Here is a 25906-nt window from a genome sequence, read left to right as displayed (position 1 = left end):
TAGCTCAATCAGAAGCACATCAGCAGCTATGATGCCATGTCTGGTTCTGGGCATGTCATTCACAAAGACAAATCCCAGACTCCTGGCCAAGACAGCTTGCTACTATTCTTGAAATTCATTTTCCTATGGAATATATACTTGAGCCTAAAACCAGAAAAAACCCCTCCAACCACCACGGAACAAGTTTTCGTAAGAGAGGAAATAACTTGTCTTTCCAGCCAAAGGAGGAGAGGTAGCTTCAAATGCCTGCAGTGTGACAGCACTGCCTTCCACAGCTCAGCAAGGAGTGCCTCCAGTTCATCTTAAATGAATATTCAAATGCTGGCAGCCATCATTCCAGCAAAAGAAGTCTTTGGCTGCAGTGAGGATAGCCTGATGGATTCATCGAGGGAAGAATTCCCACAGAAGGAAAGCTACTCAGAACAAAGGACAATGCTGGCACAAGAAATGATGCATACAAATAGGTGTAAGGGTGCTCAAAATGGAAACTAAAAGTTTCTGATTTTCAGAAGACCATGCTTCTAAAACAGCAGCAATGAAGTGCTTAAATTCTCTGTGGTCCTAAAGAAATACAATTGGACAGTGTATGTCCATTATTTCATGCATATTTATAGATATATATATGTACACACCATTTCTATGAATACACAGACACAAAGAAATTCTGTTTTCCTGGGATAAAGGGAAAGCTCACACGTTTTCATTTGTATATATACAAACTTCAAAGACACCACAAGAGCAGATTTTGTTCCAATGCACTGATCCACCACAGATTACAGTATTATTTCCAACACCTTCTTTTACAACTGACTTCTTTCTTTGGAAAACAAAAGACTTGGAAGCCACAGGTTTCTGGAATGCATTTTCTAGATGTGCAATTTATGGAGGCATTCAAAAACAGCCTGCAATAAATATAGCAAGGCAAACTGAGAAAGCTTAGGGCAAGAGGAATTTTCCTAATCTGCTTAGGCACAGGATTTTTTTAGTGGCAACATGGCTGCTGCTATATGCCTGTGTCTCCCTGTCCTAAGCCTGTTTGCTTTTTGTTTTCTGTTTAGTTTGATTCTCTGGGGGGGCTTAATTGTTTTTTGCTTTTTTGTCTTCATGGTAGGATTCCTTTATTATCTGATTTTACAGCTGCCATTGCCATTTTCTGTGGGAGCACTTTTTTGTTTGTTTTATGGCCCACCTTCAGTGAATCCTCTCTAGCTGCAATCAAACTTTCCGGCTTTTTACTCCACTCCATTATTCTACTGCACTACAGTTTACTTTTGAGGGATTTGCTGCAAGACTCTCAGCCCCAGTTCCAGCAAATGAGGACTACAGAAGGATCCATCTGCTGCTGATACACAGAAGTCTCAGCTGAAATACTTCTTATGCCACAAATGCGTCATTTGGGATGGATGGATGGAGCTAAATCACCACATCTTTTCACAAGAGGATGCACTCCAGGAGTAGGAATCAAACTCCTGAAGACACTGTGGATCAGGATTTTTTCCAGGAGAAGGAAGAGCTACCAAGAAACCAAAGGCTTTGTCATTTGACTGCCATTCCACCAGCACTATTATGAGCTGTTACTTCAGGTTTTTGCATCCCTGATCACTGAGGTTTTCACCATTGAAAAAGGAATTAGCACCTGTATTTCAATCAGTGAAAATATTTACTTGAATTTTGACTTGGTTATTAAATTTCATATGGCACATACTTATGATATGGACTTTAGAAATACACTGGTTGATTCATCTCCACCATTAATGCTGCAATAGGAGGAGAGTGACAGGTCTCTCCTGAACAGCTTCTGGTGATGAAGATGCAATCTTTCTGAACTGAGAAAGGATTATTTCAGATCTTCTAACTCTGATTGCTGGCAGTATTGTTTATCCATCAGCATCTTGTATTACCTGTAAAAATTAAAATTAAAATTCTATGTACCTTGAGAAAGTTCTATTTTGTCCAGCATCAGGGGACAAAGGGAGCTATCCTGCCATTCTTTTAGCATTAGCTTGTTATTATGTCTTGTGCACCAGAAGGCAACCTCCCACGTCCAAAAATCAATTTCTTGTAAAATTATGTTTTTCTCTGTTGAAAGTTCAAATTGTTTTTGGCAAGTGTTCTTATTTAATATTTTGCTGTCACTGAAGTTTTAACCTCCTCCCTGCAACCTGGAGTTACTATCGCAGCCTCGGTGGCATATTGGCTGCCCTTAAATATTGCAATTGAGTTTTTCTCATGGTTTCAAGACTGTCCTTGAGGAAGAGCATAAATGGTCTTATTTCTCAGTTAATTCTCAAACTGTCTGCAAACCGGGCCGTGGTCAAATGATTGGAGGTGACCAGGTAAGGAGGACAAAAAGCTGCCACATCTCAGTCAGATGCAGCAGGTGGTCCCATGCACAGCTGCAAGTCCATTAAAAGCCTTACTTACATTATCTTAATTAACTTTCTTAACACTTGCCTGCCCTGCTCAATTCATCTGATGTTGAAAGCTGACTCGTGTTTCTATTTGGACCCCAAAACTGGAATTATGTTATGTTTCAATCTGAAACTCCATCAAATTGACAGCTTTGTCTTTTAATGGTCCAGATCAAAATAGTACAGGTGAATTTTTACCTGTATCAAAAAACAGGAGAGTTTATTCACATTAGTAACCTTAGCACTTTTCTTGTAATGTTAGCACTAATGTTTGTATTTTTCTCACTGAGCTAATACTGCACATTGTCCCCTTATCACAGTTCTACTTTGTATGTTGTCAGTCCTGCGTCATTAGGTATTTTGTAGGATAAGTGTTCTATTTCTTATTTGATACTCATATTTTTACTTTAATATTTTCATGAGCTGATCTCAATGTTATGATTTTTTATTTCTGCAAGACAACTCATATAGCTATTACATGAGTTCTTTAAGGAATTATAATTCACATTCTGATATCTCTTACACTATTTAACATGTGTCAAAATAAATAGTAGAAAAATCCTTTTTAATGCAAAAGAATATCTGCATGGATATTGCACAAATCTTTATCAACCGAAATACTATTTGAAGATTTCCATTCCAAAGCAATTACCACTCCTGCAGAAGAAAGCAGCTGATGAAACAGGGGGCAGAAAAGATCAGTACTTAATCCATTATCACATCCCAGTAATGCTAATCTAGGTGTAAGATTAATTTGGACTTCAAACATATTAAAGCAGCAAAATAAGATTTGCTTCCAGAAATGTTCAAAAGACAGTATATCCATATGATCAGATTCAACATTTACTGCAACCTTTCGTCCATAATATGAATTTGAAACCAACTCAAATGTTTAGTAAAAGGTAATACAAATAGATGGTGTATGGAATCGCCCAAACATGGATTTTAATATGGGAAACAGAACTTAATGAGATCATCTTCTCTGACAGGGCAATTAAAACACAAGGAGCATATTTCTAAAGCAATCCCTTCAGTATTTAGCTAGTGTAAACTTACTCAGTTATTTGGACGTAGCATTTTGTTGGTCTCCACCTGTGAGGTTTCTATTCTTTTTAATTCTATGTTTTCCCCTAAGAACTTGACAGTTACTTGATAAACCAATTCTAAAAACATTTGGTTTAGCCTGCCTGACCTTTGAAGTTGGTGTATTATTTCTAAAGTAATTTTTTCCAAACACAACAATTCAATAACCTACCAGCTTACTCCACAGCAGCAATGGTGAATAACCTCTAAGTATCTTACTACTGTTAAATCTAACAGTAGTAAGAGTTAAGCTTCTACTTTTTCTTTTTTGTTTCCCTGACTTTGATTTCTGTTCAATTTATAAAGGCAAACACTTCTTAGCAGATTGGTAGGTATCTCTTTTTACCTGGGATTTCAAACTGCTCAGTTTACTGGCCACTGACTGAAGAACTCATTTCACTGTAACAAGAATTAACATTGTGCATAAAGATTCACATGAGAAGGCATTGATTGAAAGACTCTGGACCTTCCAGGTTCTTACAGCCTGGCATTTGGATTTCATCTTCCTGCCTCCTTAATTTTAGGTTAACTTCAGGGAGTTCTCACCCAGACACCACCAAAATGCAGGTTCAAAGAAAAGATGTTACTTGTCTTTTACCAGCAGCGCCATGTCCCTCCTGTGCTGGGGACTGCAGAGCTGGACACAGAGCTCCAGGTGGGTGTCACCAGAGTGGAGCAGAGGGGAAGAATTCCCTCCCTCCCCTGATGCCCACAGTGCTTTGGATGCAGCCCAGGACACGTTTGGCTTTCATGGCTGGGGCATGTCCAGCCTCTCACCCACCAGCACCCCCACGTCCTTCTCAGCAGGGCTGATCTCGTCTGTTCAATCTCCCAGCCCGGATCTGTGGTTGGGGTTGCCCCAACTCATGCACAGGACCTTGCACGTGGCCTTGTCAAACTTCATGAGGTTCATACAGGCCCATTTCTGACACATGTCCAGGTCCCTCTAGATGGCATTGCTTCCCTCCAGCATGTCACCCACACGGCTCAGCATGGTGTCACCAGCAAACTTGCTGAGGGTGCCCTCAATCCAACATCACCAACAAAGCTGTTAAACAGTGTCAGTCCCAATACCACCCCCTGAGGAAACCCCTCGTCACTGGTCTCCACTTGGACATCAACCCACTGACCACAACTCTGCGTGCAACATCTATTTCAACATTCATTTTTCTCCCATAACCTCATTTTTAATTAAAAAATATTTCCTCTGAATTTTATTTAAAATTGTAACACTTAAAAACGAGTATCGTGCTCAAATGCTATGAATGTTTATCTCTACCTTACTGCTCTCTCAGCTGCATTTTATGATCTTTAGAGCTACTTTGACTCCTTTGGCTACATTTTCCAAGTACAAATCTTTAAGATGCCCTCCATTTGGAAAAATCTTTACTCCATTCAAGGAATTAAACACAGTTTTTTACTACAACTTCAAATATATTTACAAACTTTTTTTGTCTTCATCAGTTTTCATTTTGTGTTTCATTATGGTTTTCTGGCTGCTATGAAGCAGTTTAGAACTAAGATAACAAATGTTAGATTCAGTGGGGGAAAAAAAGAGGGCTGATTATTGAACAGTGAAGTGAATGTTATTTCAAACAGATGAAAAATAGATACCTTGTCTAAATATATCTCATTGCATGGCTGAAAGACTGTGAGAGCAGAAATAAGATTTTAAGAGAGGCATGTTAAGTAAAAGCCTGTAATACTGCTCAAGCTGTTACAAAATACAGTGCTTAAAACCAATTTCTAGCCATAACAACTATCAGTCATGATCTGTTACACTAATAATAGGATTTTATTCTGTTTTTGCTTTTTTAAAATTGTCACACATCCAAGATGAAAAGTGGCATAGAGGTCTTTCTCCCCTGACTTTGTGTAGCATAATATATTCCCTAAACCTGCTTCTTACACAAATATTAAATAGGAATTCCATTTTTTTTGAGTCTCTATCAGAACTAACTCAGCATCCCAAACTGTTTGGGTACTTGCAGCTTTCACACATATTTGGTTCAGCCATCCTTCCCCATCCAAACCACAACTTGTTCCACACAAGACCAATGTAATTTATGCCTGTCACTGGTTCCTGAAAACAAACAGTGTTCGTTAACTTCTTTTTTTATAAAATTAACAAAAGCCAAATCAACCATTCCCATGAGAACTTTCAGCAAAGACCCAAAAACCCAGCCCAGGTACAAAGGTAGCCTATTTTTACTTTTACAGCTAACTATCTTGCTGGTTTGACTTTTTGGGTTTTGTTTTGGGTTTTTTCCAAGAGAACAGTGGGGGCTCTTGAAATACCAACAGGAACCATTTTAATGCTTTCTGAAATCTGCCTTCTAGGAGTTTAGAAGCACTAATTCTTCACCAAGAATACTCGGGGAGAAATTGAGGTTGCTAGCTGGGGAAAAAAAAAAAAAGGCAAGCATTCCATTTAAAACATCCCTTCTGCTCTGAAGTGGTCAGGTTTCATTTGCACAATGCACCCTGCTGACGTTAATTTAGCAGCCCTCTAATCAAGCTCACTTCCTGAAGGAAAAGCAGAGGATATTGAAATGAGGGTTGTTAAACTCCAAAGTTTTCAGAAAACAGAAGGAACTTAAGCATGAAAGCTCCTTTTGAGTCCCATTACAGAATATGCACAGTTCTGTCTGACTTCACCTGAGGAACAACTGGGATCTGGCATAAGGATCTGCACTGTGGCATAAGGATAAATGAGAAATAACTAGGAGAGGGAGGCAAAGCCCTCTTGTGACAATGCTTTAATTTGCCTACAATAGAGAATTTTTTTAAGTTCAAAACCAAAATAAAAATAAGTAGTTGTTTCTTGAAACACTCACTTTCATCTGATACTAGTCACGAGCACATAAAGAGACCCAAGACACCAATACTGGACTGCTTTGTTTCAAATATCAGGGTTTATGTCAAGGGTATTTAAAGCCATCTTACTTCAGGATAAACTAGGTCACCTGAGGATTAAGGGGTAAATGAATGAAAGCCATACACCAATCTCTCAAACAACAAGATAATACAGCTGCTTCTAGTTGAAAGGTGAAGTCAGTAAAACTCTTTGGTAGCATTATATTGTCTGCCAAAAAACACAAACAACGAATAGTAATCACTTCATCCAGCAATTCTCTTATTAAAGACCAAGAGAACTACTGCCTCCCAGAAAGAACTTACATGCCACAGTGACTAGACTGACCTCTGGAGTCACTGCAACTTTACCTCAAATGCTATTTTGCTTGATATTTTTTTAAACAGAGAAAAAATACCTTTATCCTGTGGTACACAAATGCTACACAAAAAGATGAAGTTATTTGTGCTAGTAAGGCAAGGCAAGATCTACCCCAAACCCCTCTCATTCCACTGCCTTCAATTCTATGCACGTTATGCAAGGGATTGCTTTCAAGAAATTGTTCTTTTCAAAAAGTGTGAGCTAAGTACATGGAAAATTGGCAATTCCCAGCAACAGCACATAAGGACCTCTCACCCCCTCGTTTAGACACGTAACTGGATTTTTCACCTGGCTATAACCGCCCCCCCCACAGCTATCAAAAAGAAGGGATTCTGTTACAGCACCATTTTTAGGTAACTGGTTTCCCCAAGATTGCTGCAATTCATACAACCAGCAAGGTACAAGCTATTTCTCTTGATTCATGATAAATCAATATTATGTTCCCAGCACCACACAACTAAATTACACCTATTGCATCTGCTGCTGAAAGCTGTATGTAAGGGCATGGTTTTTCTTTAGTATTTCATTTTTATCAGTCCCAATGGTACTACATTGGATTCTATGTTGTATTATGCTTTAACAAAAATGATTTTACTACATCACTCCATCATCTGTCTAAACTTAATCAAGCACAACATTGCTTTCTGAAGGTCTACAGTAGTCTCATGTCCCTGAGGGGCTTTCTTCATGGTAGCCACTTTGGAAGAAAAATATCAGCTTGGCACTGTCAAACTCTCAAAATTTACTAGCAGGCAGTCACCAGCACACAGCAAAACTATCCCAGATTATAAAATTACTAAAAAAAAAACAACTTTAATGTTTGCCCATTTCAGTACAAGAAGTTTTGGGTGCTATTTCATAAATAAATGTTTTGATATGAAGTGCAACAGAACTGCCAGGTTTAAATTTGGTCCACATAGTTTTAAGGTAGGCCCTACCAAAACAGTCAACAAGCTCAGAACAGGAAGCTGTCTGACATTCCCATTTGAAAGAGGAAAAAATAAAAGCTAGAAAAACAAATAGCAAATGACTGGGGACTATTAGAGAGAATAAACTGTCAGCCCACAGCCTTTGCAATCTGAAATTAATCTCAAATGTAAAATCACTCATGTCCCTGTTTAAGTCACCTCCAATCTTTTTCTTGCCCTTAGCTCACCACAATCCATTCCTCCAGCCTTTAAATTCAACCCCATTGTTTAGGTTTTTTAAGATCCTAATTGCCTCCCAACAGGCACCTCACAGTCAGCCCCCCCAGGGGATCTCTCTACCAGTCAGCACACATTCTTCCACCTTGGCCAAATTGTTCTCTATAATTATGAAAAATAAAGCCAAACAGCACTCATTTTTACAAAGAGATCACCACATATACCTAAGGAAAAAAAATAGCATCATACTGGAAGCACTTTGAAACACTCTCAGGGCTACAGATTTGCTGGGAAGTGATGGCCATGGGCTTGGCTTGCTCCATTTCAGACCACGGCAGACTGGAGTCATCACCAGCATGAACAAGCCACAGCTCATGGACCAGTGGAGCAGAAAGGGCCTTTTTCACAGGATACACCAACCTACCCCAGTGACATGTGATATCACTTCTTTTTTTTGGCTGGCAGAACAAGCGACATTTATTAGCCTATGCTGATGTAAAACAAGTGATAAATGTCAAAGCCAATTAATATTTTCATCTTTTGAGGAAAGTAATTTAAAAGCAATTATATCAGGTTACAGTTGTTTAAGCTGTGCCGTACAATAGGTATTATTTATATTCATCCTCATTCCAAACATGATTTTATCACACTAATATCCAAGAGCATTTTGAAAAGAGCAACCTTTGGCTACAAAAGTATCCATTGGGCTTTGACAATTTGATTTAAAGGGAGCACTGCTATTAGCAAAATGGGTCATTTATGGATTTGATTTATAGATTTGACCAGGTAAAAACAAAGCTGAACCACTTTCCATCCAGAGAACAGAAACATAGATTATGTGCTGATAACTTCAAAACCCAGATATTTAAGATCTATATATATATATATATATATATATCTCATCTCTAAAGAGAAACTATACAAAACCATAAATGCAATTATTTATTTAAGAAATAAGAAATTCATTCAAAGGACAGCAATGACTATGTCAGGAAGCGTTCTGCATAGAAAGTGGAAGAGTTAAACCCTTAATTCACTATATTATGATATGGTTGCAGTACAGCACTTCACCCAAAGACCCACAGCAGACAACATGTCAGGATGCATGGAAAAATGGGCCTTATTACCTTCACAAATATCAATAAAATTGATATTGGAGAACAGTTAGGGACAGTAAGGCTGAATGTTAGAATAAAGACCATCAAAATCTGAAACAACTTAAGACTTTTTACTGCATCTCGCTATTGATCCTTGAAACAAAAAAAAGAGAAAATTCAAGGTTTAATCATACAGAAGCATTTATGTAAAATGTCATGTGTTATATATTTCTACTATAGTATACAAAAATGGAATTCAAGCTGAAATTAGCTTTCTAACATGGAATAGACTTTTAGACTGAATCACAAAACTACAAAGTGTGATTCATAGCAAATCTTTAAATAGAGATGATGATTTCAAAGCTCATAAGCCAAGTTTAAGGAACTCCTCTGCATTATTTACAGTATAAACACAATGTTTTCACGAGATATGAGTAAAGTGAAAATTCGTATTTCTAAACCATACCTGCTTACATTAAACCCAGTCTAACAAATCATTTCCATACCACTCGAATTTACTGTACTTTTAGGTGGCTTTTATTTTGTTTAGCAATTGTTTTGAATGTCACTGACAGCCAGGCCAGAAGTCACACAACTAAGAAAAACCTTTAACAACTAGAAACATGAATATTCAGAGAGCAAAACTTTATTAAGTCCATGAAAGCCAACCCCATTTCTTTGATTTCTGAAAGATTATGTAAACTTTAAACAGTTTGTTCCTGGGGAAAAAAAAAAAAAAAAGGCTGCTAAACTATAGTCACAGATTTGAAAATTCAGAGTATATCCACACGATTGAAAACGAACTACAGGGAATACCTGAACTACCTTGGATGCTAAAAGAAAAACAGTTGCATTTGCACACTGCTCTGATAGGCAAAAAGACTGCTATTCATGTAGCTTCTGAATAAAGTAATCCAGTTTCTTGCCTATCACTCTTGTGCTAAGAATGAACATCAAAAGGTATAGGGTACGCAATTCTTAAAAAAAAAACATTTGAAAATTTAATATCATCTCCTTCAGAGAATAACACTGAAAGAATTTGGAGTCTACAAATTACTTCATGTTTCCAATAGTAGCTTCTAGAAATTCAAGAATCACCAACCCTGAAAAGCCTATCCTGTTTTGATCCCAGGCATGATAAAATCCCATACCTTCTACAGGTCAGATAAATACTAATGGCTTGGGTAAAGCAATTTAATACAAAATAGAAGAGGACCAACTGATAAATCACACTGGAAATACTGCTACATTTTTACAATTTACTTTAAATGTCTCTTGATGATTTAGAGAGCCTTCTCTATGTGTTACTAAAAGACTGCTACTCCTAACATTTTTTTGTCATTCATGTAACTACTATCCACAATATACAAATATTCAGAATGCAAAAATAATTGATATTTATCCCTTGAAAATGCAAGAGTACTACCTGCTCCCAATCAATAATGATAGTTTTTCAAAATAAGATTTTTTCACTTGGCTTGTTTTAATCAAGTTTCCTTTTACTAAAAAACTCCACCATCTTTCAATGTATTTGAGAAACTGAAGAGGCAACCATAACCAGCAGAACTGACAGGAAACTGAAAAAGTGCTCTAACCAATTTCAACTTGCAGGCTGATGACATAAGCCTAGAAGCAAAATACACACTGCCTCACTGCAGGACATTTCTTCTCATTAAAGAGGTAAGTGGGTCTGTGTAAGCAGTGAAGACTATTAAAGATAAGCAGATTAAACACCAGTCTTGCAGCATGGCAGCATTATGTTATGTTGCTAGGCTGGAGAAGTAGTTTCCCTTTAAGATTTGGGATTTCCAGCATTAAGCAAGTACAAAATGCAGCAAGTACAAACACCAGTGGAACACACCAAGTGGCTGATGGTGAGGAGGAGAAACACTCCCACTCTCTAAGCAGCAACCCCAGTCACCAGCAGCAGCAAACACCATTCATGGCAACAAGGGAGTCCATCTGACATGTTCAAGCCAATGAAATGTATGAAACAGATATTACTGTTTATCTTTGGGAAGAATCCCTCTGTCCAACATTTCCTTAGGCTCAGATTCACACACATAGATCCATTCTTTCATGCAGTCACCTGCTAACAAAACCTTTTTTCCTGAAGTAGTAGAATTAATTACAGGTATTTTTATCTTTTCTCACAGCCTGAAAATAAAATGTTTAGTTCAGCTACACAAGCATTCACAAAGTCCTTACTGACAAACTGAAAGCACTTATTTAAGCATAACTACAGCAAATTATCAGACCAATTTAACAATACCCTGAAGACAGCAGCTAAATGCCATCTTTTCTGCCTGAGCAAACCACTTAACCTTTTATCCTTGTCCATATTTCAAGGACTTTTTATTCTGACAAGGTTTCACATTTTTCCCTTGGTATATTTTCGAGTGTCCTCAAAGTGAATGCCAGAAGCATATGCTTCCCAAATTTGGTTCCCTTTCCTATTCCATTACCAAGTGGACCACAAGCACCAATCCTGAAAAAAATCAAACCAATGGGAAAGCTCACATGCCCAGAAGACATCCACCAAAAACCCACAAGGCTTCATACCTGTCTGAGCATGAATCCTCAGTCCTACAACGAGATGTAACATACTCACAGATTTCACAACAATCCATCTTCCCATGCTGTAACACACAGCATTCCAGCACAAGATTACAATAGACTCATACAATAAAACTTCAGTTTGTTTCCACTGACTTTTGTCAAAACAAGTTGCTTATGACTGCTCTATTCATGAATTCTAGCAACCATTCATCTGTAACCAGTGTTCCACAGTTCTCAGCAGAAGACAGAGCACATTGCCCAGACAGTCTGGACACCCACAGCCATCAATCTCTGTACAAGAGCGAGGTCATTTCCCTTCTCCACACCAGTAGCACCAATGCAGATCCCACTCCTCCTCTCAGCTGCTAATTTTCACAGAAGCTAAAGAACTTAGACTTTTTAATTCATTTCAGGTGTTGAAAATTTATTGAGAGAACAGGAACCAAGACTGAACATAAATCTGGCTTATTTTAGTAGTTAACCTGAAAATATTCTTTTTCTTTAACTAATATTTTTAAAAAGAAAACTGGTATGCACTTTCTGGTATTCTAAGATGAGTTTAAAATTTTCAGTATCTGAATAAATCATTTTTATTTATCTTCTCATGTTATCACCTCTTCCTCAGATGTCAGCATAAGTGGTGACTGCCTACATCATCACTGTTGGAAGCTCTTCAGCAGATATCTGACCTGTGGGTTCACTTATGTTCCTGGTAAATCTGTGAGCAGTATAAAATAAGTCTTGTTAATGTATTTCCCATAGCAGGCTCCCCTGTAGCACACAGTTCCAAAAACTCAAATCCAAGAGACTTACAACATCTGAAGATCTTTACATGTATATTTATGCATATATTTTCATGCTAAACTTACAGAGTTAACCTTCAGTTTAAAATGTAGGTACCAATTAATTCATTTTATATATTTCAAAAGTTTTTTAAAGCAGAACAGAAAAATCAAATTTTGAGTCCCATTCAGAGTCTACCTTCTCTGTAAACAACTTATATTCCTTTATAGAGCAATTTCTACTTTAAACTTTTTATAAAAATACTGTAAAAAGCAATGTTTTTACTAACAGTATTCTTATAAGATTTTGTAAGGAGCTTTGTAGCCAGCAAAAAACATCTTTGATAATTCTAAAAGATACTCTTTAGGAGACAAAATTGATGAGCACATCAAGTTTCAGGGTCTCTAAATTATGGCCAAAGATGTGCCAGAGAAGGCTTAAACTGCCAGCTGTACAGTCAGCCTTCTCTTGTTAAATATATTGAGGCTTAGAGTTTCCATTGAATTTCTGATTCCCTTTCCCTATAGAACAAAACAAAAAAGTGCTCAGTCCTCAGAGTAAAATAAATCAGCTCAAGAACGAGTCCACCAAATACTCTGACATTATACTCTCCATGCCCTATTTCCCCCCTGCCCCCAGGAGGAAAATGTTAGATTTATCCTTAAAATTAATGAATCATTCTTCTGGTGGGGTGGGGGACATGGTTTTTATATATATTATATTTTAGCTAAACTTGCTGTGCAGTAGAAACACTAGCCAAGATAAGCACATTCAAGTCCTGTGATGCAGTTTGTCTTTCAGATCTCCACTGAAACCAGCATAAAAGTGGTCCCACAAAGTAAATTACCTAGTTGAACTTAGCCCAAATTTCAGCAGAAAATGAAAGGGAGCTATCACACTGTAAGAAAAGATGGATGCAGGGAACTGTGGTGATCATGTCCAACCACATCAGAATACTGCTCACATACCACAAATGCAGAATATAAGCTCTGTGCAAGTATCTGAAAATTTTAATATCACACTCTCCATTACTTTTCTTACCTACATTTATTCATCATGATTTTGGGGACAGAAACTCCGATTTCTTGCATGTGTGAGAAGAGTAAAAGCACACATGCACCAGCTCCAGCAATGCAAAAGAAACCAAAAAACCCCACCGTTTTCTAGTACAAGGTGATGTTCAAAATACCAGTTCATCTTCACAGGGACTCACTGAATACTACTGGTTTTGATCTGCACTAAAATACCAGCAACAACAAATGATACACATGTACAGGGAACAATAACAAACCTTTGTGGCTACATCACAATGTATTTTATGTAACACCAAATAACATAGAAATCCAAATACAGATCTCTGCACAGTGCAGCAGGAACAGCTCCACCACTTAGCACCTGTCCCTAGGCAGTAATTTATGTCAGAAGTCCAAGTTCATTAACTAAAATTAAAGCCTAGAAATTAAAAGAATATTCCATTATTAGAAGCACTTTCTCAGCCTTTTCTCAACATTATTGCACAGCTACATCACACTGCAAGCATGCTGTAAGTGTGTGTATATTTATAAATACACACAGTTACATGTACACAGAAAAATCTGATTTGCCTCTCCTGCACCTTAAATTTCCACACATTTCACCACCACAAATTCATAGACCAAATTTGTGGCAACAAACAGGATGCCACAAAAGCAGACTGAACAAATGAAGAAGGGGATACAGAAGGGCCACGTGCCAATATATTGACTTTGCATGTAGGAACATTCCTGCTCCTTTAGGTTATCTGCTCCCACTGGTCCAGGGCTATTTACTGCAGGGATCAGGGCTCAGAGAGTTCCCCAAGAAGACAAAGTACCACAGTGTTGGTATCACAAGTATTTCAGGTGATGGAGGTAAAAGGAAGCACGAGAAAAACATAAGCATGCATCTGGAAAGTGCCCGGTATTGAAACATAAAGGAAACGAGATTTTCACCGTGCACACGATTAAGTACCAGAACAGGTGCCAAAAAAGGCTGCAAAATCTTCATCCCTAGAAATACTCAAAACCAGCCTGGACAAGTCCTTCAGCAACCTGATCCAACTTTGGAATTAGCATTGCTTTGAGTGGAGAGGTTGGATTAGAGGACCTAATTTGGGCTGTGATGTTCATTTTAAAATCCAGTTTGCTTTAAGAAACTAAATTTTTTTCATCAGTGGCCTTCCAAACTTGTATCACCCAGCTCTCCAAGGGAAGTAATTAAACATATTGCCTTGGCATATCACCAACAGCTTTTTAATTTTCCCTGATTTTTAAAGATGAAATTGACTATAAAATGGTCACTTTTCCAAGCCACAATTTCTTCCAAAAATTCTACTCCAATATACAGAGGGGAAAAAAAATATCTACCATTAACTTCCTTTTGGACATCTGCCTTATTTCCTGATGTCCTTTTAGCCTATTTTCTTAGTTCCTGAAGCATTTTTGATGTAGATATTGATTAGACCTATACATTTATGCATTTACACATACCTATCCGACTGTGGACAGACAGTAAATACAGACAGTAAATACTCAAGACCACCAAAATGATGGAATTTCACCATACTACACAGTTAGACCAGGGAAATGCATTCTCACTCCCAGCAGTGTCTTCTGCTGATACCGGTGGACATTTAGGCTCCTCCAACCTCCTTTCCTTTTCCAATACTCCCCTGAAGAATCACCATGAAAACCACTCCCTGACACATCAAACAGATACAACATACCTGAGAAATTCCAGGTTCAGAAAAGCAATAAATGCCTTGAAAAAAATTTTGTGTATCTGTGATCAGAAACAATCTTCTTGGTTATGAAACTCTGACTAATTAAATACATTAAAAATAAATATCAGTTTGTCCAAAAATTCACCCCCAAACCATCTTACTGTTTGCTATATACTCAGTTACACAGAAAGTAAATACAGCTAATTTTATGATGAGGAAATACACTATCCTAATACACTGTCACCATGGTATATGCAGCACACTCTGTCAAGCTATTTCAGTAACATTAATAAGCTGGCCAGAAAAAAAATCAAAATATCAAAAGGTGAGATGTAGAACATATTCGCATAAGACACCAATTACTTTGTAATTGCCTTAAAGCATCAGCAAGCTATGAATAGCAATACGTTAAAATAGTAAATTTATTTTCCTCAAAGGAAGTTAAACAATAGGACAGGCATGGTTAATTTAATAGGCAACGTTCATGCTCTATAAACAATTACTTATGCTAGCAAGTATGTAATAGGCTATATCCCATCCTATTACAATGAAAAGGAAAAAAAAAAAAAAGAATATGGTGCTTTCAAGCACAAATCTATTCCCTGTCCATCTCACACAAGATTTTGGAGCTCACTCAGTTCCAGCAGTTTTATTCCACAAGCATCAGTTCAGTTATCACACACCACTGACACTGGCACAGATTACTGTTTGTCATACCGGTGCAACTGAGTACAACTTCCACAGCACCGGTACAAAATAAAACTACACTAGCATATTTGAGTTCAAAACAAACTGAAGTATTTATTTCAACAATGATAGTTGATGAAAGTAAAATATAAGTATTATTTGCATTGTTGAATTGCATTCTGATTTTGGATTACTGTGCATGTGAAGCAATAAAGAAGCATATGTCTAAAACAAATGAGAATATTCAATCTGCTTTGACATTTAATTTTTAATTAATGCTCAAGTAAAATGGCTACTCTAAGGCAAGTCTGACAAGTCATGTAACAGATTTTTGTATGTATCTGTAAAAGTGAAGTTCCAAAAATAAGGTAAGCCTCATAGTTTATACTTCACTTCTCACCACAGGAATAGTCACAAAACTATTGGATATAATCCAAGACATTAAAAAATTATTTTATTACTGCACACAAAATCCTTCTTTTAATTTATAAAATATACACTATGTGAAAACAGAAAACCTCAAATTCTAGTATCATTGTTATGTACTCAGTCAACCTGATTTACACCAAGCAATTGTCAGCATTTTTATGAGACTGTCACCATTACAAGCAGAAGAATAAATAAAAGAAGGCTGAAGTTACACTTACCTGCAGCCCCCTTCTTCGAAGAATACTTGAATCATCCATATTTTGACTGCTGATCACTAAAGCTCACTTGCTTCTTGCTAGTTTTGCTCTCTAACTGTTACAGAAGTCCATTATTTTCAAACTTTTCTCCCCCTCCCACTCACCCTCCGTCCACTTGCTAAAAATAGGACATGGTCTTTCACTTGCCTGTCATGAAGAACTGCAGCCACAGTCTCTGACTATCTGTACGTAATTTTGCCTGCCTCTTTGTGGCAGATTTAGCAACTCACATTGGAAAAAATCTGTTCGACTTTCCTAAATCTTTCCAAGGTTGGATGTCTCATTCCCCTCATACACACAACTGTCTACAAATATATAATAATAATCCACAACTCCACATAAGGCCAAAGAGTGGAATTTAATTCAGATCCCATACACACGTATTTTTGCTTTATTTCAATTTACTTGAGCTCTTATAAGGGATCAGTAAACTAAAACAGCTGCCTTCATTTACTGTGTATAATAAGCTCACAAAATCCAGGTCACATTTCCTTTAAAAAATACACAGTCACGCTAACTAAAAAAGCATTACTGCGGGCACACAGGATACACTGGCACCTAAAACACAGAAAAATTATTTTTCCAAATTCTGAAAAATTCCTTTACTCCTTTGCAAGACAAAGCAACTGTCAGATTCTTCAGATACTGTCACACATTCTTTTGTTTCTGCTATCTCTGAGGTATGCTGGGCTCCTCACATGCAGCAGGCACGGCACATTCTTCAGCTCATTGCTGAGATCTTGCGACTCTCATGTGCTGAAGGGTCTGGAACACATGTTGCAAGTTCTGAACATTTAAGAATTCATTCATCTATTCATCACTGACAGAGCTGCCTGAAGTAGCCCTTCCCTCATCGTCATCCATGGCAAAAAGGCGGGGGGGTGGGAAGAAAAAGGAAAAAGCACAGTTCATTTTTCAGTCTGTCCTGCAGTTTCTGTTTTCTAGCTACCTTCACACAGACAACTCCAGCAAGGTCAAAAAAGGCTTTGCCCCTTTAGGTCCATTATGCCAATCCCATTTTAAAACATGAGCATACAGCATGTGTTGAAAAATAAAACAACAATAAAGCTTCTAGCTATCCCGAACACCATTTCAGTAAAAATAAAAATCTAGGTATGTTCATGCCAGTGTCATTTAAATAACTGAGCATGTCAAGAAGCCTTTGTCCTACACATGCCCTTTCTAGACTAAAAAGGAAAAAAAGAAAATACTACAAATATAATGAACACTCTACTGCCGCACCAACCTTCAATTTTTTAGCAGAAAGCTAAAGCAACAGATTTCATCTCCTGATAAAAGCTTAGGAAGAGTCTATTTATAACTTCTGAATATAAACAGTGTATTTAAAAACAACCTAACTTCAGACTCTGAAGGATTTCATGAGGATATACAAATCAAACTTCATCAAGAGCTGTGTTTATGAGGGGATTTCAGCCAGACATCCTCAAGTGTGCAAATGCAACAGCAAGCAGAGCCCAGACCGTGGGCTGCCTACCACAGCTCGATGGAGTGTTCCTGTTCCCACAGTTATGACAGCTGCAAACCAAAAAGAGTCTCCATACAAGCACACAGGTTGGCGGTGCTTAAAGGAACAGAGATTTACACGGAAATCTTTAGCTGATCTTCATGCTAAGTGACCGAGTCACATGAGCTAAACACATCATTGTAAAGTCAGCTGAAAGCAGATACAACTCAATCCCATTCACCAGGCTTTTTCTGATCCTCTGCGGAGCGAGTGTGGTCTTTTATTGAGAGTAGCTAATAAATCCTCACGCTGCCGTCCCTCCTTCCATCTGCCGTTCTAAACAAGTGAATGCCGAACGAGGGCTGCAGCGCCTTTGTGCGCTCCGGAGAGGGCAGGCGGCTTATTTGCATGGAGTCTACTGTACCATATAAAAACCTGCGCTAGTGAAAACAACTCCATGAGCCACTTCATTTTAAAGGAACAGCATCTTCTTTTGCGAATGTGGCTGGGAAACATCAAGCCAGCCACAAAACTCTGCGTGAGAATTTAAGGATGTGTCACCGGGGGGAACAGCAACAGAAAATACAGATTAAGCTCTGTTTAAAAGCAGACAGGAACATCAAATGATCATAGGACTCCACTGTGATAATATTTATGATGGATTTCAATATCATGTCCCACGTTTTGCCATCAAATAAGCTTCCTCAGAAAAAAATACAAAATACTGACTTCAGTTATCAGACATTCATACCAAACAAATTCTATTTTTACTTAAGAAAATCTCATAGAAACAAAACATTTTGGCATGCATGCTCGCATACATTACATGCACTTTGCATTTTATTCTAGCCTAGAATAGATTACAGAAATATTTATATTAGACCATGCACTAACCAGATCATTGATCTTACCTCTTCTAAGACTACCAGCATTAAACAACACATTCTGTGAGAGGAATCAAGGCATCTTAACAAATATCCAACACTATTCCCATTGTATTCTCCTCCTAAATCAGGCACTAAATGAAAATGTTTAAGCCAGATAACAGTAGTATATAACCATAACTTATTTCCATAACATAACTGGAAGCTTTCCTATTGGCACATATACATCGAATCCTTCCTGGATTATTTACCGTAATATTCAGACATTGCCAATTCTCAATATGTCTTCACAAGTGACTTGTAATTGATTGAGGCTGGCATGAGTCTCAAAATTCCATGAGAATCATCTGTTCTCTTCCAAATTTCAAGCTTTCTTGAGGAGGATGCTTTCAAACTGGCTGCCTGCCACACTTACCCAGTTTCTGGGGTAGAGAAGCCAACTGGGGCTGCTGGAAAAAAAGCAGGCATGGCTTCTCCAGCTTCCCCTTCCCTTTCCCTTCCTTCAGTGCAAACAATGTTTATTTAAATGTCAGATCAAAAACCACTACCAAAAACATCACAAATGGGGTGATCACCTTTTTTTCCCCTCCTATTTAACTGTTAAGACTCATCCACTCTCCTTTTTTCTTTCTTCAGCAAAATCTACCACAGAAAATCAATGATGGAAGAGGATGGGAAAAAATACTTATTATCAAACTGAAACAAGCAAAGGACAAATGGAATTTAAAAGCAACTCTGACATGGAAAATTTTTCTTACAAAATACTACCTTTAGAAATTTAAATTTATCTGTCATTTCACCAAGAGATTATGCCACCCTTAGACATTCATTTTACCATCCTAAAAGGCCTGCAGGTAAGTCTGCAATTAGAGATGAGAAAGTATTTGTGTAAGACATTACACTAAAGGATATATTACTGAAAGATATTAAAGAAACAGAAGGACACAAAATATAATTTTAACAATCATATAAAAGGTTAATTCTAGAAGAAAATTTCCAGTTTTCAGATGCAGACAACACTTAGAAAAGCTCTAACAAAATACCTGTTTATCAGAAAAAAAAAAATCAATATAAGGGGGTCATGTAATACTTGAGTCCTTTAAGACTTAGAGTATCTACCTTAACACTCCACTAAAAAAAATCAGGAAGGGGGATTAAAAGAGGGAATTCAAAGTTGGTTCACCAACAACTTAGGAAGCTCCTAACTCAATTCTTCCTCCCTCCCTCAAATTGACATATCTGGAGAAAATTTTGCCTTGCTCTGCAGCAACAAGGAACATGAAAGGGTAGTGTAGTATTGGGATCTCTCAGACGTAATCCAACCAATTCCTGTTTAGCTGCAGTGCTGTGAAAAAGCTCTGAAAAAGTTCTTTATTCAGTCTCGATTTGAAGACATCAAGAAATGGAAAGAGCCATGAACTACCAGTATGTTCCTGCAAGGGTCAGCCCAGTAAGTAGGGAAGGACATTTTATCAGCTTGCCAATACTGGGATGAATTAAACGAGGCTAAGAGCAATTTCCAAAGAAACAAAAGGAGGTACTGCTTTACATAACAGTCACATTGGGCTATTTCTTGCTGTAAAAGGTTGGAGGGGAAAAAAAATCACAAGCATGGGTAGAAGTGTTTGGACAAATGCATTGAAGAATCTGCCAAGAATTCTTAAAAGAGGAAATCACACTGAAGGTGACCCAGAGTCACAGTCACAAATGTTCTGGGCAGTGACCCTGCCTTAAACACCTGCTATCAGAGATGAACTACCGGGCTCAGCCAGTGTGATAATTTCGTGGTTTTATTTAGGTAAAAGGTCCAAAGGTAGTGCTTGCTGAAGACAACCGTGTCTTGCATCCTAAAAAGCATCAACTCCAAGAAGGAACAAGGTGTAACAGTGAACTTGTAAACTGAAAAGTAGTTCTAAAAATAGTGTGTAGCTATGACAGTTCCAGGAAGTTTTGAAAAGACCAAAAGAACTTGCACGTCATAAATGAGTGGTATTGGCTCTAGATATGATATTTATGACATCACCATGGAAAATAATGTCTGTTATCTATATTTTGAGATGAATATTGATAAAATGAAAGATCCTAAATAAATGTTTTCAGGGTAGAAAAACATCAGGGTTAAAAGACTTTAGGAACTCAATCTCCTTTAATTATCCCAGGAAAGACCACATGTATGACAAGACACTGAAGAATATTAAGAGGACTGAGAATTTTACTTATTACACGGTAGGCAGCAACCAACCCTACCTCTCAGAGGTTTCTAGGAGTGATCTGTGCTTGGATCCTGGTCAGCATTTTATGCCTTTTTTATAAGAAGAAATCTCTTCTCATTCATGCTGATTCAGACCCCATTCCACTGTCTGCTACCAAAATCTATCACTTCTGCGTCTTGTAGAAGAAAAATATCTGAGAGGTTAGAACATCTCCAAGGTGGAAATGACTGGAGTTTTCCATCTATTAACTTCAGTATAATCAAAACAACAATTCTTTCAGCTGTTCTGTAGCCCAGAGGTTTCCAAATAGCATCAGTGAAAGATGACCAAGGGCAGACTTATTTCAGCCAGGAAAGCAACGACCACAGGAAGTCACTATGAAGTCATGTGATTGTTCCTGTGTACAATACATTTTACTAAAACATAATTGATAAATCCTGAATAAGCTATTATCCTATTACTCACATTTTCTACTCACCAAAGCAACTGCAAAGGGGGATAAATATGAAAGGAGTCTGTATCTACTGTATTAGAGAGTGCATTTACATATGCACAAAGACATATCTGTGTAGAATCACGTGGCTCATCTCTGAGCTGTGTTCAGTTTGCATATTGTACTTTCTATGCTGAATATAAAATGCTTTCTACATATCTTAAATTGTAATTGAAATTTGAAGTGTATTTCAGGTATCACTCAACATCCATGAAAAAACTAAGAATTAACTAAAATAGAGAAAATAATTTTGCCATGACTTCCTAGTCATTTCAGGTTCTTGGCACTGCATCCTGACACCTTTTGTGATTTATACGCAATCCTGTTGCATCAGGATTGAAACCTACCATTACCATAAATGCAAAACCAGTAAAGGTCATCTTGGCAATCAAATCATCACAACGTGGATCAAAAATGTGTGTGCTCTCTAGCATAGCTTAAGTGAATCCAATAGCTGCACACCTTAAACTCATAACTCTAGAGGTCCAAGTCTACTTACATTGACCACTTAGAAACTTCTGATATTTCATATTAACTACAACAACACCAGAAAGCCTCTCATACAACTAGGGCCCCATCATTGGAGACGTGGTGTGAAGGACGTCAGCACTACGCAAAAGGATGATCTTGTCTTGAAGACCAATTCACGTTTTGCCATATGAAGAGTGCTCCCATCCAAAACTCAGGCTAAAAGGACCAACAGCTTTTCAATTTTCTGCAGCAAGATGCAATGTTTTTAATTATATATTTTATTATCAAGGAACTTTCTGAACCAATTCCCTGATCTAAAATACTGAGATTCAAAATTTACATTTTTCATAATTCCCAATTCATTATAGTTTTCACTCTATTTAATCAAAACTAAAAGCAACAAGACATCAAGCTGTGGGAAACTTTAAAGCTATAACATTTCCTTACATAACATATTGTCTGGTGGGAAAAAAAGATCACTTTCCAAAATTTTATAAGCTGACAATTTCAGTGAAATTTTTTTAAAGTCTTCGGTAACATTTATCTGTGCAAAAAAGATGAGCCAAATGTTTCACTGTCAATCTGAAACTTAAGTGCTTGGGGCTTTTTTATTTATTTTGATCAAGCTGTGTTTATCTGGAGATTTTAAAACGTGTCTCTTTGAGACACACTGACAGACTACTAAAACCAGGAAAGCTGCTGAGGTAACTTGTTTAAAAAAAAAGAAAGAAACACAACTTGGCAGCCAACCTAAGGAAACTCGCCTGACAGCTTGTCTGAATTTCTTCTGGATGCCTTGCCTATTTACAAGATTCAGTTTGATAAAGTAAGACCTTTGGAGCAAAGCTGTGCATTAGCAATGAACCACAGCAGGAACTCATCCTGAACCACCGCTTATGAGGCTTGTCCCAGAAAAAGAAACGCTGAAAAAAAATGTCTAAAATCCTCAAGGTTTACACAATGCTCAGGCTTTCACAGCGCATTTTCTGTTCCCAGTTTGTTAGGTTTAGATTCCTGGGTCAGACTGCCCCATCCCCCACATCCAGTGCCTTATGAAAGGCGGCACTCCCACTCATCTTCCATACAAATGTAAATTTGCTGCCGACGAGGCTGGAGGAAAGAGTTCATTCATCTACAGACCAACTGTTTCCATGCTGTACCAGAGAAGGTACATGCAGAAGAGACACCAGCTTCCAGGCAGAACCTTGGCTCAAGCCCCTCTGCAAGCTAACATCTTTGGAAAGGAATCTCCAATTAGATTTAATATGTATAAAAAATGTTGGATTCACTATGCAGATTCATGTTCTGGAATTGAACTGCCATTAGAACAGACTGGAAACCAGCTTCTCTCGTGCTACATTTCAAATACAATGCCGTTTTTAAAAGAAACGTGGTTTTGATAGGCAGAAAAGCCTTTTTCAATATAGGCTGCAAATTTAAACCTGAAGAAAATAGAATTTCTGTTTAGTGAATGATTTGATGACATTACCAAAATCAAGTTTCTCTTACTTTATTGTAAGACAACCCTCATGCTTTAGAGACATTAGGACCTAAACCTCAGCAATGAATAACACTGATCAGAATGGCAACAAACACAAAGCTCAAGGACTCAATTCCAACTTGTGTGTTTCCCAAATGAAGCTACTGACATTTACTGAAAGTTTATAGAAACAAAGCCTGTAGTTTCAAGAATCCCACAGGAAAGACATTACGAATCCGGTTAGCTCAGAAGCTATGTTGCCCTAGAAATTGGCTTTATAAAGCTACAAATTGCAGATGCACCTCATATCTCATGCAAACACACGCTGACAAATACTCCCAAAATGTTTCTATACACAAAAGATTTCCTCCACTACCGACAATCGTGACTAGCAGCTCTCTTCCTGCAGCCTCACCACAGCAGCAGTGCTTTGCATACACAGACCTCCCTCTTCTGTAAACTCCTCCCAAACTCTTCTACTTCCAAAACTTACTTCATCAATAAAGCCACATTTGACTTTGAAGTACAAGCTAGACAAATTTTATAGAAAGATGGCACTTACTTTCAACTAAAGAGTTTTAAGGACAACAAATTGCAGAGGTATGAGACTAAACCAAGCTGTGTTTTACTGTATCTTCCTCCCACTTGTATCTGTAGGATATTTGTCATCTTGGACACTCATTTCTTCAAAACAAACACTTGATGTTTCATGAGACAAGGAACCTCTTCTATTACACTGGTAAAACAGTTACAAATAATGATTCACACTGTCATACACACACATTAGGTAAAAACCCATGAGGCAAAATGTCATGAAATTCAACTGCTTTTTCTTTAATTGTTCTGCTCAGAACAGAGTCTATAGCACTGAATATATTTTTCCAGCTTAATCCACATGCAATTCATTTCAATATACCATGAATTTTACCATGGTTTCCAGCTGACATTAAAGTGCTTAAACAAGACTCTGAAGGTTGCACCATTTTGCTGGCTTAAGACCAACATGATATACATTCAAACACTGCCTTTGAAATAAATACTTAAAGATAAGCCAAAACATTTGGAATTAGAGGGCTTTATTCCCTCCTACTCTCCTGTTTATACCTGACTAAGCTTACATCGATATCTAGGGAGACATCTCACAGCAGTTTTTTACTGATGGGTTCTGACAGATTTTTATTCTTCCGTTTCTGGTCTCAGACAAAACTTTGCTATTGATTTCTCACAATTGTGTCATCCCCTTAAAGTGCTAGACAAGTTAAAAGCTTTTTTATAGACATCCCTTTTTTCCAACATTTATCCACTAAACTCGAACAAAAACTGAAAGATAAAAAGAATAAATTCATTCACAATGATAATTTTTTTTTCAATTCTCCCTCTTCTGCAGGATCTGCATCAGACCTCCCATTTTTATGAGTTCTCCTGGTTGTCTTTTTTTTTTCTTTGAAAGCTATTTTTCATTTTAAAAAAAAGTAGGAACATAATAATAATTTGGCAATCTCTCAAACTTTTTTTGGTTTGGTTTTTTTTTGTAATAGAACAATTTACATTCGATCAGGGGAGAAGAAACAAAAGACAGTCTAATTGTTGACTTAAAGACTCAAAAAATATTTCTCAGAGGAAAAGTGTGGCAATAATTATTTTAAAAGGCATGTGAAGACATGTCTCCATCCATAAAAGTAGCAAGTAAAAAAATGCTTGTACTTCAATTTAGTATGCAAATATACATATTTTACATTTCTTGATACAGTTACACTTTACTCCAAATTAAACATAAAAATCTTATGTGTGACACTACAATACTGTCATGTCCAGAAACAAATGTTTCATAAAAACAAATGTGCTTCATTGCAGCAGCATTATCTTTACAATATATGTTCTTTAATGTTTTCAGACATACTACTGAGTTACTAATATAACATTGACCAAAGCATTTGAAATCTTTTGTTCTTTGTTTTAAAAACATCTGAGCTCACCAGAAAAAATTGAAATATTATTTTCATGCATCATTTGAATTGTCACCTGGGCTTTTTGTCTCTAGAGCTGACAGAGAATATCAATGTGTTAATTGAAACAAGCAGTATGTAATCCACAGGACATCTTTAGCATATGTTTCCTTCCAAGGCTGACAAGAGCTTTCTTGGATTTTTCAGCACTAGAGTCTGACGTTTCCATTCTCAAGCTAAAAATATGAACAAAAATCTTACACTTTTACATAAATATGTATTTTCCCAGCAGTATCTTTCCACAGGAATCAGGCACGCTGTATCAGTTTTGAGACCTCGAAAAACAAAATGTGAGTGTGGTAACATTGGCATGAAAGTGTTGAAAACCCCATCCTTAAAGCTGCATTTCTCTTCATAATTCAAAAGGCCCAGAAAAATAAATCCAATCAGAAACCTAGCTCCATGATAGAACATTCTTACTGATGAAGGAGAATGAGATAGTGGATGTAACAAGGCAAAGCTCAATAC

General features: G+C 37.3%; 1 protein-coding gene across 6 annotated transcripts in view; it reads right to left on the bottom strand.

Annotated features, from left to right (window-relative positions):
• The window catches only part of MAST2 (microtubule associated serine/threonine kinase 2), a 190399-nt gene that overhangs the window by 124358 nt on the left and 40135 nt on the right, over positions 1–25906 (bottom strand). Inside the window, exon 1 of one of the 6 annotated variants that reach the window (XM_042030593.1) lies at positions 16388–18225. The exons of the other annotated variants lie outside the window; for them this stretch is intronic. Within the exon in view, the coding sequence (XP_041886527.1) occupies positions 16388–16426 (39 nt within the window). The 5' untranslated portion in view covers positions 16427–18225. Of the gene's footprint in view, positions 1–16387; positions 18226–25906 lie in introns of those variants that run through there. 6 annotated transcript variants of the gene reach the window in all.

The sequence above is a fragment of the Corvus kubaryi genome, unplaced genomic scaffold (genome assembly GCF_017639235.1).
Source record: "Corvus kubaryi isolate FWS band 111438036 unplaced genomic scaffold, C.kubaryi_AGA036_p1.0 37334, whole genome shotgun sequence".
Lineage (NCBI taxonomy): Eukaryota > Metazoa > Chordata > Aves > Passeriformes > Corvidae > Corvus > Corvus kubaryi.
Note: the sequence above shows the minus strand (reverse complement) of the source record. Positions and strands in the feature narration are given on the sequence as shown.